Source organism: Myxocyprinus asiaticus, chromosome 14 (assembly GCF_019703515.2).
Source record: "Myxocyprinus asiaticus isolate MX2 ecotype Aquarium Trade chromosome 14, UBuf_Myxa_2, whole genome shotgun sequence".
In the NCBI taxonomy this organism is placed as follows: domain Eukaryota; kingdom Metazoa; phylum Chordata; class Actinopteri; order Cypriniformes; family Catostomidae; genus Myxocyprinus; species Myxocyprinus asiaticus.
Window position 1 is genome coordinate 28,378,096 of NC_059357.1, and position 14,366 is coordinate 28,392,461.

A 14,366-nucleotide genomic window follows, 5' to 3' on the forward strand; every position below is an offset into this window, starting at 1 on the left:
CCCACACCTATCATATACATTTTACTGGAGTCATATGGATTACTTTTATGCTGCCTTTATGTGCTTTTGGAGCTTCAAAGATCTGGTCGCCAATCACTTGCATTGTATGGACCGACAGAGCTGAGATATTCTAAAAATTGTTGTTTGTGTTCTGCAGAAGAAAGAAAGTCATACACATCTGGGATGGCATGAGAGTAAATGATGACAGAATTTCATTTTTGGGTGAACTTTTCCTTTAAGGTAACAATTGAAGGTTACCAAATGTTTGTAATGCTTCATGTATCTGCACCTTGAAGGCATACTGAGCGATGGTCTCTATGACTTCTTTAAAGAGCACTTTAGAGGTGAGCGTGTGTCCGTGGAAGATCATGGGTTCTCCTTTATCACCATCCCAGCAGTCCAGCTCAACACAGCGACAACCCTGATTAAGAGCTCTAAACACACACAAACAACACCCATGCATCAAACCACAAGCTCACAAAGACAGGGAACAACAGACGTAATCATGGTATGGGAATTATTTCACCCAAAAATGACAATTCTGTCATCATTTACTCACCCTTATGTCGTTACTAACTCATATGACTTCCTTTGTCCACAGAAGACAAAAGGCGATATTAGGCAGAATGTTAGAGGCTAACAGCCTCAGTTACTATTAACTTTCATTGTATGGATACAAAAACATGCAATGAAAGTGAATGGTGACTGAGGCTGCCATTCTACCTAATATCTCCTTTTGTGTTCACGGAAGAAAGAAAGTCATAAGGGTTTGGAACACCATGAGGGTGAGTAAATGATGGTAGAATTTTCATTTTGGGGTGAACTATCCCTTTAAGTGCAAGTACAGTTCTGTATATTTCTACATGCAGTACTTGACACAGACCTTTGTGGTGCTGGGTGTTTTGATAATGAGACGTGTGTTTGTTTGTAGGTGCTGTACCTGACTTAGACCTCTGTAGATGTCTACTCAAGACTGTGACCTAGTCTGTCCCAGTTTATAATTAGAAGCATGTTTGTTTGTAGGTGTTTACCTTATATAAGGCTCTGTGCTGCTGGCACTGGTGACCTGGTCTTTAGTGAGGTAGGTATTATGAGAGGAAGAGATGTAATAATGAGCCAGTGGTCTGCTCATATCCTGATACACGTGTGCATGATCAGGGTTGAAAACATCATTCTCTTTGGAGAGCATGTACATGGTGAAGCCATTCTGGGTCATGAATTGATTCTTCTGGGCTGAAAGACACAAGAAAAAATATTATTCAAAAGCTAACACAGTTTAACACAAGATTCAATAGAGTAAGTGTTTAGTACGTTTTGAAACATTTTACTGTATTACTTCAGTATTATCACATATTATCCTCAATTAGCAGGTGACAGAAATAAATTATGTGTAGTTTGTCAGTTATGTAGGACAACAGCTTATGACACACTTCACAGCTATGTGCTCGGACTCGCTGCTGTCTGAATTTGTGGAAGTCCAAGTGTGTGATTTTTCCATTTAATGTTGAACCTTCTCTCTGACTTCATCTACTCATTTAAAGAGGTTGTTGGATATTTGATAAGTGCATACAGAGCAGGAATGCCATGATAAACTGAACCTAGTTTACTTTTTTTTTTTTTTAGCCCTTTTTGTCATTTTGGACAGTATGGACAGTATGTAGTAGAGAAAAAATTACGGGGGAACAACTAATTAAAAATGCGAGATTCAAACTCACGTTGTGGAGAATAGCGTGAAGCCTCCACACGTGCTAGGTCTCCGCGGTAACGCGCTCAACAAGCCACGTGATAAGATGCGCGGATTGACGGATTTTATCACTGACAGGGAAGCACTGTCAGAGATTCTTTTATTTATAGAGATAACAACCTCCGTGGCTCTATCATAGGAGAGAGCGAATAGCCAACCAACGTGTTATGACGGTACCGCCCACTGAATGTCTATGAGACTGCCGCGTTAAAATGTTTGACGCTAAGCTTGTAGGCTCTCTAGGTAGAAGGGCTCTGGCGCTGTTGTGTGTCTGTTTGTGGCATGTGCGTCAGTGTAATGACTTCAGGTGGACACATTACAAAGGTTCTGCCCTTCACACCAGTGTTTATGCTGTATTAACGGTAAATGCGTTAATCGCGATTAAGAAAAATGTATGCGTTAAACTTTTTTAATTAATCGCATGTTAACGTGTTATTCTGACAGCCATAATTATTACTATTAAACATAAAGTGTAAGAATATTAAAATGAGAAAAACTCATGTTTCACAAGATCTGTCGATATGTAGTATATAATATTTTTTTAGTGTAAAGAGGGCAGCTTTTAAACTCCAGTGGGTTTATTAACATGCCATAAAAACGTAGTAAGCAGTAATGCATGATAACAATCTGAGAGGATGGTTGTGTACCCCAGTTATTAAGCTCATAAGTGTTGATAAGACTCTGCGCATGGGCCAGCAATGCATTCTCGCCCTGGTCACCGAGAAAATCCCGCAGCTCCATGGTGGTGAGCACACAGCCGTTACTGGAGTAGTGCCTGAACACTAAATCAAGCTCTGGCCTGCGCATGAGCTCACGACAGAACTCCTCAATCTCCACGTGATCCAGCCGCCCATCACATGACCGATCACACTTCTACAGTGAAGAAAGAGAGATTGTGAGAATCAAAATTTTGTGGGACTTCTTTATGCTCAATTTTAAAATAAAATTTAAAACTGTACAATGATTGAACACAACTTGCATTTTATTTTAGAATGTTGTGGTTAGGGAGGGTTGCTTGAAATTCTAGTTTAAAGCTGTACTACGGAACTTTGGACTCTCTAGCGACATTTGTGGTTGAAACCAAACACTGCAAATAACTTGCAAAGGAACATTTTACATCAGTTGTGTTTTACGTCAAAGTATACATTTTACATTTACAACGTTACGTTTACATTTGACATCAACACAACAGGCTTTCCACACTGTGCTTAACCCCAGGTAAACGTCTTTTAAAACGCTGCTTTTAAACCCGGGTAAAGCAACGTTACAAACTTGTTTTGAAAGGGGGTTAGCACTGCTTTTTACCCGGGGTTATGAAACCCTGCTCCGGAGCAGGGATTGCACCACATTTGCAGGCATAACCCCACATTGCGGTGCCAAAGATGTAAAGTGTGAAACGATGCAGTGTTAGAATGTTTCAGAAAGTTGTCATATAATGCCTCAGTGCTTACCTCATTTAATATGAATGCTCTTTGCACAGTCACTAAAACTTTCATGTGCTGTTTATGTTTTCCACCTGAGGAAAACTGGTAAGTGTCTAACAGTAATGGCAAACGCGATAACTGGCTTGATGAAGAGACAGTATTCTGTGTTTAAATGGCATATTTCAGAAGACAAACAGAGCTGATTTGCTTGACGACATTTCTATAGAAGAGCAGCTCTACTGACAGGTTGCATGTCCGTCACGAGCTGTATTCGTCCAATCATTGTTATTGACACTGCAAATAAGAAGGTTAACCTGGGGTTTACGAATGTACAGTGTGAAACATCGGAACATGACAACCCGGGATTCCATAGAATGATCCGGGTTAACGATTTCAAGTGTGAAAAGCCCTAGATAGTCCCACCCCAAATTCAAACCACTGGATGAGCCAATGCTATGTCTGGTTGGGTTGGATGCTCAAACAAACAGAGCAATGTTTTGAAAGTGCCACAGGGTCACATTGTTTACACTTTTAAGGGAAATCAACCTACAAATGGCTTATAGTTTCTGCACATGACACTATTTTAACATTGAAAAATTACACACTTCACCTTTAAATTAAAACCAAAATTTAACCAAACACTGTATTCAACAGTAGCTGTCTGCAGCCATCCTGATCACATGGGAAATCAACATGTTGATTCCGAAAGTTCATTTACCCTCAAATCAAGTCCCATCCCCCATCAGACATTTTTCATCAATTCAAGTGTGATCACATTTCCCTTTAGGGCTATTGATAGCAACCTCAGATACATGGGGTCTGGTCCCGTGGGAACCAGGAAGCCATCACGTTCACATAAACAATGGTGAGCATGATTCAGAGGTTACATTTAAGCACTTAAATTAAAATTTTACTCCACTGATGGTTAGGTTTAGGTTTTTGGTTAGGGAATAGGGTTAATAAAAGCTAACTTTTGGAGCCACTCTGTGGACATTTCACCTGAAAACTGGAACCCACACATGCCCATAAGATTCAACACTTCCATCTTTGGCCACAGGGGGGAGTGATTAATTTATCAGTAAGCACAAACAGATTTCAGCAGCAAAACTTTCAACCTACTGTTGTAGAATTCACAGTGTGATCAGTCTCCTGCAGCCATACAGTATACAATACAATAACTCTCCAAGTCTCTCTCACACACACAAACCTTAAAGAGGGTGCGTGAATACTGTTCGTTCAGGTCAATGTTGATCAGCTGTAGCAGGTGTTTCACCTCGTCATAGCTCATCTTCCCATCCTGGTTTTCATCTGCACGTCTCAGATAGCCTCGAATCCAAGTGTGTGAAATTAGGGAAAAATATGCAAAATGACATACACACATATACAACATGACACAATTTAACAGTATTAGGCTGGTCAGACTGGGTCTTTTTTTACTTGTCTGGTTCAGATTTCAATTTAATGTCTCTGCAGACCTCTATCTTTATTTTATCCAGATATTCTTAGTGGGAACTCATATCATGGGAACCATGGGAACCTACCCTGTCAAAGGACAGCTAGCTCACTTATAAAGATGTTAACAAATGTGCAGTAAAAATAAAATTAGAATGTGCATGTAGTCTAATATAAAAAGTAACAGTATAAACAATATCATTGAAAAGATGAGAAAGGAAAATAAAGAGGTTACAAGTTAAAAGTGAAAAGATAAGAAAGAGCTAAACAGAAGAGAACAGAGTGAAAAAGACATGAGAGGGAAGAGAAAATGAAATCAAGAGAGATAGAATGGCAGTGGTTCACAAGTGCAGTGGAGTGGCTTGTACTGTAGATATCTGCAGCTATATATGGTCTATATTTCATCAACTCTCGGTGGCTTTACTAGTCTGAGCTATGCAGTAAGGGAGAGGCTGTTTACATGTGGATTTATATTGCCTAATGGCTACTAAGAAAAACCAGACCTGTTCTAAGTCTTCTGTTGTGTATAAAATGCTACAAATGGCACTATTCTACAGGGAATATGTGTCTACATGCATTTAAGAAAAATTTGTACTAGTGGTTGAACCCTTTGAGCAGGCATAGTTGTAGTAGACCATAAGGATATTGGTCGAGCTTTTCTTTCTGGCTCATGTTGGAGACACGGTCTTTAAGCTTGCGGATGCCTCTAACCCAGCGCTCTGCTTCCTCCTGTGTGGGACAGCAAAGATCCAGGCTCTTCCTGGCTCCACGGAACACCACAGTGAAGCAGTGTGTCTCTGGAACCAAACCTGCCATTTGCCTCAGACACTCAGACTGACAGCCCTCCCGCACACACTCTACCTCTGTCACAGAGACTGAGAGAGAGACAGAGAGAGAGAGAAATCACACACAAATGAGTGGTTGGAGCACTATTGCTGTTATCATTACATCATCTGTTCTGTACTAACTCTAACATTTGAATAGTTTTTTCCAATGCAGGGTCTCTGTTATGTCAACGAATCGAAACGAAATGAAACATTTACATTACATTTAGCAGACACTTTTATCCAAAGCAACTTACAAATGAGACACATAGCAAGCAATTTGTCATACAAAGTTTAACAACATCTGCAGTATATGACTTCCAAGTTCTCACAGTGGCTGGAGTAGTAAAGATGCTACAAAGATGCTACCACAGAAGACAGAGACAGACAAGGAATTTATTTATTTATTTATTTTTGTAAATTAAGTGCAGGTTAAGTGCAGTAGCAAGTGCAATTAGTGTGGGTTGGTTAAGTGCTCAGGGAACAGATATGTTTTCAGCTGGTTCTTGAATGTTGAGAAGGTAACAGCAAACCGTGTGGAGGTTAGAAGTTCATTCCACCATAGAGGAGCAGAGAAAGTGAACGATCTTAAAACAGACTTTGAGCCTCTTTGTGATGGGACCACCAGGCGTCGCTCATTCATGGACCGCAGAGAGTGAGTTGGAGCATAGACCTGAAGAAATGAATTGAAGTAAGAAGGTGCGGTTCCATTGGCTGTCCTGAAAGCCAGAGTCAAAGCCTTGAATTTAATGCGGGCAAATACAGGTAGCCAGTGGAGTGAAATCAAGAATGGGGTGACATGAGCCCTTTTTGGCTGATTGAAGACCAGACGCGCTGCATTCTGAACTATCTGCAGTAACTTAATTGTGTTAGCTGGAAGGCCAGCCAACAGAGCACTGCAGTAGTCCAGTCTAGAAATGACCAGAGCTCGGACCAGGAGCTGTGTAGCATATTCAGACAAGAAAGGTCTGATTTTCCTGATATTGTAAAGGGTGAACCTGCAAGACCGGGCGGTTGATGAGATGTGTGTAGTGAAATTAAGCTGATAATCTACCACCAATCCCACGTTCCGGGCTGTTCTGGGTGGTGTTAGTGTTGTTGAACCAAGATGAATAGTGAGGTTGAGTTCAACAGATGGGTTGGCTTGGATCACGAGGAGTTCTGTCTTGACAAGGTTGAGCTGAAGGTGTCGTTCCTTCATCCAAGTCGAAATGTCCAAGAGGCAGGCAGAGATACGAGCTGACAAAGTAGGGTCATCAGGCTGGAATCACATGTAGAGCTGCATATCATCTGCATAGCAGTGTTAGGGAAAGCTATGTGCCTCAATGACCGGTCTGAGTGTTGTTGAGTACATCGATTAGAGGAGGGGTCCAAGCACTGATCGTTGAGGAACCCCAGTGGTCAGCTGGTGTGTCTTGGACACCTCTCCTCTCCAGGAGACCTTGAACGATCTGCCAGTGAGATATGACTCAAACCATCCAAGCACAGTTCCTGTGATGCCCAGGTCAGAGAAGGTGGACAGGAGGATCTTGTGGTTCACTGTGTCGAAGGCAGCAGACAAGTCAAGGAGGATGAGGAAGGATGATTTGGAGTTAGCTCTCGCCAGTCGCAGGGTTTCAGCTACTGACAAAAGGGCAGTCTCTGTTGAGTGTCATTTTTTGAAGCCAGACTGATGTCTGTCGAGTAAGTTGTTCTGTGAGAGAAAAGCAGAAAACTGGTTGAATACGACCCTCTCAAGAGTTTTAGACAGGAAGGGTAGGAGAGAGACTGGTCTGTAGATGTCGACTACTGTGGGGTTATGTGTTGGTTTTTTAAGCAGTGGGGTTACTCGAGCCTGCTTGAATGTATTGGGAAACGAAAAAAAAAAAAAAAAAAATTACACAGAACATTACATAGAACATTACACAGAATTTATAAATTTCACTAAAACATATTGGGCCCTATTTTAAGAGTGCTAGTGCTCAGCACAGCGCTATGCCATAAGTCATACATGCAAAGTCAATGGGGATGGCCATGAAGTTTTGGTATTTCTGTGCAAGCATACACTAAGTCTAGGCACAAGTGGGTTTGGTAAAATTGCATGCGCAAAGCGTTAATGGGCTGGGTCAAGTGCAACTTAATTCTGAGGTTCTTCTCCAGCAACGTATGCATCCTATTATATAGTCCATTCCCTCAAGCACCAGCGATATAAACAAAGACAGCACATTCATAAGAAGTTGGTAGTGTAAATAGACTGTATGCGATGAATTAGAAGAATGGAAATACTGTATGGATGTGCGTTCTTTTGTGCATAAACTTGAATGTCAGGCATATTTCTAGTGACATGCTCCTTTTATATGCATAGAAAATGTGGTTCTCTCATCAGGATTTGGATTAATGATCTATTAAATTGTAGAGAATGTAATTATTATTAATAATTTTAATCTATTGACACACAAATCAAGGTTTGTATTAACCTTGTGATTGTATCGGAACACCTTCATGTCTACCGGTCAATTCTGATTTTGAAAAATGTAATTCATTTATAGAAACACGAAAAAATTAAACAAATAACTCAACAGGTGGAAAAATTCCATTACAAATAAGATCATAAATACAACTGTAAATATAAACATAATAATAATAATAATAATTGAAAAATAAACAATGACCTAAAGATAGTATAACAGAAATCTTATAAATATTTGTTTCGTAAAACGGCTACAGCAGTGATCGTCATGGACATAATTTGATGTTCCATTAAATTTTCAGAGTTTGGACATGAAATGTATTACCCCCTGTTGGTGGAATCTCCAAACTGCAAATGCAGGATATGAGTTTGACTTTGAGTTGCAAAAAGACCTGCTTCTGAAATGTCTTAGTGCCATGATCTATTTCTCAGGAAAATAGCAAATTGTGCTTCACGCCACTTGTTTTTCTTACAATACACCCACAGTTTGCGGGCATACACCCACAGACAGGGGCAGCTCTAGGGTCAGTGGACATCCGGGTCTTAGCCCAGAGACATCCATGTATGCATCATAATACATGGAATACACTTTAAAATATGTTTAAAAGTTACACTGGCAAGGAGTCGATTTTTAAATGAAGTAAAAATATTTCAGTATTGTTTGTTAAAGAATACAAAACACAAAATGTTTGCTTGAGCATAAAATTAGTTGGATTGAAAACATTTTAGATCTACCAAACGCTTTATTCCACCACTGTAGTCAATCATCTGCAATCCTCCTTAATAATACTGCTTTATGCTATTATCATTTTTAATCAAACTTATTAAACACATAGACTATATGTCTAAAACCTACAAATCCAGAGCCATGACACCAAGCTGATATTCCTATTAGAAACCTACCAACAAAACATCCACAAATTATATTATATTCATCAACAAAAATGAATGACCACAAAGTGAGAATACCAGACTTCCCAAGATGTTAGATTAACAAACAAAAGTACAGCACATCTGTGCCGCATCTTGTTGTTGAAGTTCTGATTCTGGCTGAGGCTGTTTTACTTCTTCTTTTACAAATTTCCATGTCAATATTCTAATAAATCTCCTCACCAAGACAACTACACACTTACGAACCATCTGTCTCTGAAGCAAACAAGGTAATTACATCCAAAAGGTCCAATCTCATTGGCTGGATCGTATGTAAGTTCTTATCGATGATTGGCTAGTTTACATGCCAGTCAGTACTTCTTGTCAGGAGTGAATGAACATAAAAGGAGACACTGTTTGATGTGCAGCGAGCAGAATAGCGGTTCTAAAAGAATTAATTTTATTGCGTGCATGAAAACTCAGTGATTAGTACAAAGTTATAAAACATACAGGGCTTTTCCTGAAACATCCGGGGCTTAAGCCCTGTAAGCCCACCCCTAGCGCCGCGCCTGCCCACAACTCTCTCACCCACGGCCACTTGCACTTGTGCTGGCATGAAAATTGCGCTTAGAGTTTTACCTCTCACGAAAATTGGATAAGACGTTGCGCGCAGTGGTAGCGCGTAGCGCTGTGCTTTGTGCACTCACAAAAATAGAGCCCATTATCTAAACAAAACTGATCTCCAAAACTGGTAAATGGTCTCAATTATGTCAAACAAAACAAAACTAAATAGTAACTAAATAGTGCTCATTTCACTAAAACATTTATCTAAACAAAACTTAAATTAGACTAAAAGTGTGTCTTAGCTGTGTTGTTCAAAAAAGGCTGTGTCACTCGATTAGTTAGTAGGTACCATAAACAGTCTGGTAAATGACAAACAACTAGGACTGTGTCCAGACCAATTAGAGAAATGTTTTTTTTAAATCATTACTACCCATGCAATGGAGGTCAATGTTGTGTGTGAGACACTTGAGGATTCTGAGCACGAGGATAAATTCGGCACTTGTAAAACATGACCTGTGCAAAAGAGTGCCAAAAAATGTTCACAATGTGCCCATATTACAACACACAAGCTTTATAGCCATGTGGAGGCTTTGGATAACAAGTAAGAAATGTACTGCTATTACAATGACAATCAAATGTTTCTAAAAGGTCTGTGTATTACATTGTTTATATAATGAACTTTACCTCTACTCCATAGTCTCCAAAAATGTTTCCAGTGTCTAATACTCTGGAAAAATCTCCCTCGTTTTCTGGTGCCTAAACTGTAAGACTTTGCTGCTTCACTGTTAAGATTTTAGAACGCAACAGACAAAACAACAATCAACTGCAAGTGGTTGCTGCAGCTCTTAATTATTAGTAATAGTAGAGATTTCGAACTTCAAGATGGTTACAATGAGGAACTTTAAACAAAAGTAAGCAGAGTTTTTCCACAATAACATCTTTGATCTGGTGAAACCCCTACGCAGTATATAAATGAGAGACATGCAGAGTCAAAAGAGAAGACACACAAATGCCCTTTTAAATGGCAAAATATTCTCTGCCCACTCACAATGTCCATCTCACAAATCTGCATTCATAATTGGTGTGTATTTTCTCCCTAAGGAGAGGAAAGGTGTTTATTTTAACTGCAAGTGTATGCAGTGGCATGTGCATGCTGGCAATGAATGGGTGTTTACGATGTCATTGGCATTTCTCACTAATAATAGAGGGATGATCTGGGATCCACAGGAGACAAAACTCTCCAGAGGCCCAGCCCAGCACCTGCAGGCCATTGACCAGAAAAAAGACCAGAAGTAGATTGACCCATCCCCTTCCCAGACCTAAATCATTTGAGGGCTACTTGACACTTATGGCATAACCATGTGTCTTCTATCTTTATCTGTCTTAATAAATAGCCAAAATAGCAGAAGGATCTATAAAGTCATGCAGTTAAGACTGGGGTATGATGAAACATGAAACATCACACGCACACTGATTTACATAATGCAAACACATGCACTCAAAGTTCTAAGTGAACTAAGTTTATTCCCTCAAGTGTTTGGCAGTCAGTGAGGTGTGAACTGGGATAGCAGAGGCGCAGAGCAGCTGAGGCTGCATACCAGAACACTGTGTGACGCAGCTCAAGACAGAAACAGAATCAATGTTACAGAAGAGACTGTTTTATGTGCTCACTGCTCTCTGAGTTGAACTCCACCCAAAGTATTTTTTTCCTGTGTTGGTGTATTTTTTATTGAAAAAGGAAGCTGGGGCAGGATATATTGAAGGGCTCATCCACTGTGGGCTCATCCCTAAATAGCCAATAGACTTAAGTTAACATCTGTGAAACATGATTTGCTATATGCCATTGCTAGTTGGAGGCATGTGGGACTAGGGGGAGGGGACATTATTATTCTAGACAGAATTTGATTGGATCAAAAATTGGATGTGCCCATAAGTTTAAGATGAGTCATTATTATTTTTGGTATATTTTCCCGTAAGAGACCAACTGTAATTTTTAAAAGTGTATATCTGCTAAAAGATGGATTCAAAGCTAACGGACATGGACTAAAAACCACAAAACTCCCTGTGACAAGGAGGAAGGCATGGCCAGGCCATGAGGACGGACGCCCGGTGCTGAATTGTCCTATTCAGCCGGGAGGGGGATAAATACGAGCCGGAGGTGCCATTTCGATAGAGAGTCACACGCGGCCGCTGTGTGTGTGTCTGTGTGTTTATGTTTGTTTAAGTTCAGTTATGTCATTATGTCTGCCGGTTCCCACCTCCTCCTTGCCCGTACTGTGAACCCCGTTACACTCCCATTTTGATTTTGTGGGGTTTTAAAAGCAGACCTGGATGGAGAGAAAAATAGTACATTTTGCAGTATAGGCTTATTTAATTTTAATAATGTCTTTATAATGTTTAATTGCTATAATTACCCATTTTATCAATAATATTATTTATCTGGTTTTTGGGTGACGCCATGCAAGGAGCAGACGTGTGAGCGACGAGCTCTGCGCTATTTGCTGAATTTTCGATTATTCTCATGTTATAATCTGGTGAAATTTGATACACCCAGTTACATATTTGTCCTTGTTGCAAAACACGGCAAAGAATTAGAAGACACTTACGTGTTCAGGATGAAAGCCCCGACAGGCCTACAGACGATTTGGATGGCGCGGCGGGAGAGGAGATCCAGCGTCAGTTGTCCAACATGTTGGTGATGTTGACGAAGATTCTTGCTGACTTGGAGGATCTCGCTGTAATACATCGATCGATTACGGCGATGGAATTAAATTCTCTGAATTAGGTACAAGAGTGTCTGATGTTGAAAAACGAATCGATTTTCTGGAATCTTCGGAGAGGGAATTAACCGCTAATCCGCCCACGACCAAAGTTGATTTGGAACGTCTCCTTGAAAAGCTTGAAGATCTTGAAAATAGAAGCCGCAGGAATAACTTTTGAACTGTTGGAATTCCTGAGGATGAGGAGGGCAGAGATATGGTGAAATTCCTGGACGAGCTCTTCCCGAGTCTGCTCGACATAACAGGCCACAAGCTGGAAATCAAGTGAGCTCACAGAGTGCCGGCTCACAGATCTGCTGAGTGAGACAGGCCCAGATAGATTCTGGCCAGATTTCTGAGATCATCCGATAAAGATCTTGTGTTGCGCCAGGCGAGGAGCAAAGGGAAGCTTTCTTGGAAGAACCATAATGTTTTCTTGTTCCCAGACTTTGCGAGTTCGACAAGAGAGAAACGGGATCGGTTCAAGGAATGTAAGAAACTCTTACATCAGAAAAAGATCTCGTTTGCTCTGATGTTTCCTGCCAAACTGAGAATAGAAACAAAAACGGTCGCAAAGTATTCACATGTCCAAATCTGGCAATGTCTTTTATAGAATCAATGACTGAGTAAACCATTGGATGTTTCTCATGTGAGTGGGCCTGACTCGCTGTACTTACTCTTGAGGAAGCTGGGCGAAATTTTGGGTTTTTTGCGTTGGCTCCACCTAGCGGCTGGAGCTTGTTTTGTGAATAACACTTTTCCTTAAAGAAACTTTTGCACTGATGGAAGATTACATTTGCATTGAAGTTCCAGGCCAGTTTGAGAGTGGACACTAAGGATGTCTTTTATAAAGCTGACAGAGTGTGTAAGTCATGGTATATACGTTTATGTGGCCTCCGAGTGAATTGACTTGACCATCCGGGGAACCGGGATGCCGGTTTTGTTTCTTTTTGTATTGGTTCCGCCTAGTTGCTGGAGCTTGTTCTATTGAATGACACTCCTTTGGAACAGCTGTGGATTAATCTGTTCGTTCTTCGTGCTTATTCCTCCTGCTGGCTGGAGTTTGTTTTGTTGAGTTTTTTTTTTTACAGGACATTGAAATGATTACGTCATCCGCTGAACTCATAACAGCTGACTCACTGATCATTCATTTGTCTGTCTGAGGAATCTGAACTGTTTTATATCAGCTGGAATTTGTTTTGTGCAAGATCACATCCTTGAGACAGTTCTGTGAATGAATCTACACATTTTTCGTGTTCATTCTTCCTATTAACTGGGTTTATTTCACAAAGTATTTTCTGTTATGTAATTTTGCCTCACAAATTTGTGAGGCAAAATTGAGCAATCCGATGGCAAAGTTGTCGTGGGGACTCGTGGGTGTTCATGGACCTTTTGAGTTTGGAGGGATTGTTGCCGGTCGGCGCTGTTGTGCGCGGGGTTAATGCGCATGTTTTTCTTTTTTCTGTTTGTTTTGTTCCGGGGGATGTTCAGGGGTTGATTGTTTCACTAATGGGGAATGTGGTCTTCATAATTTTGTTTTTCACACACAATGTTTTTTATTTTTATTAAATCAATATGTCAAATGTTAATATGAGTGTACTATCTCTCTCCACATGGAATGTGAATGGGTTGGGGCACCCCATAAAAAGAAGGAAGGTTAAAAATTTGGGAAGATATGGGATGGACATGTTTTCTTTAGTGTTGTGTCAAGTAAGAGCAAGGGAGTCATTATATTGATTAATAAACATTTACAATTCAAATTTCTCTAACAGATTAAAGATAAATTAGGAAGAGTAATTATTGTTTTAGCTGAAATTCAAGGGCAAAGTCTGATTTTGGCTAATATTTACACACCTAACGTTGATGATCAAGGCTTTTTTATAGATCTTGAAGGGATGTTGCAAACCGCTGGCACCCCTCATGATATAATATTGGGAGGAGACTTTAATCTTTTGATGGATTCAGTCCTTGATCATAGTGAAGCAAAAGTGTGTAAACCCCCTAGAGCAACACTGACACTTCACAGGATGTGTAAAAAACTACACATTTTTTTCATCAATGCATAAGATTTATTCTAGAATAGATTTTTTTTTTATATCCAAATCCCTCATTTCATCTGTTGTTGATTGCTCAATTGGAAACATTTTAGTCTTGGATCATGCCCTGGTGAGTTTAGAGGTGATGCCACATATAGAGAAAAAGAAATCATATAGTTGGCGCCTTAATGTATCCCTTCTGCAAAATCCTGATTACCAACAAATGTTAAAGACTGAAATCAAT

The 14,366-nt window shown here is 40.1% G+C and overlaps 1 protein-coding gene across 1 annotated transcript in view; it reads right to left on the reverse strand.

The window, feature by feature from the left end:
- The window catches only part of LOC127451951 (1-phosphatidylinositol 4,5-bisphosphate phosphodiesterase delta-3-A-like), a 49,126-nt gene that overhangs the window by 16,506 nt on the left and 18,254 nt on the right, over positions 1-14,366 (reverse strand). The window contains exons 3-7 of the mRNA XM_051717039.1: positions 5,267-5,495; positions 4,376-4,505; positions 2,392-2,617; positions 1,032-1,233; positions 290-434 (exon numbers count right to left, since the gene is read on the reverse strand). Coding sequence (XP_051572999.1) covers positions 290-434; positions 1,032-1,233; positions 2,392-2,617; positions 4,376-4,505; positions 5,267-5,495 — 932 coding nt within the window. The remainder of the gene's footprint in view (positions 1-289; positions 435-1,031; positions 1,234-2,391; positions 2,618-4,375; positions 4,506-5,266; positions 5,496-14,366) is intronic.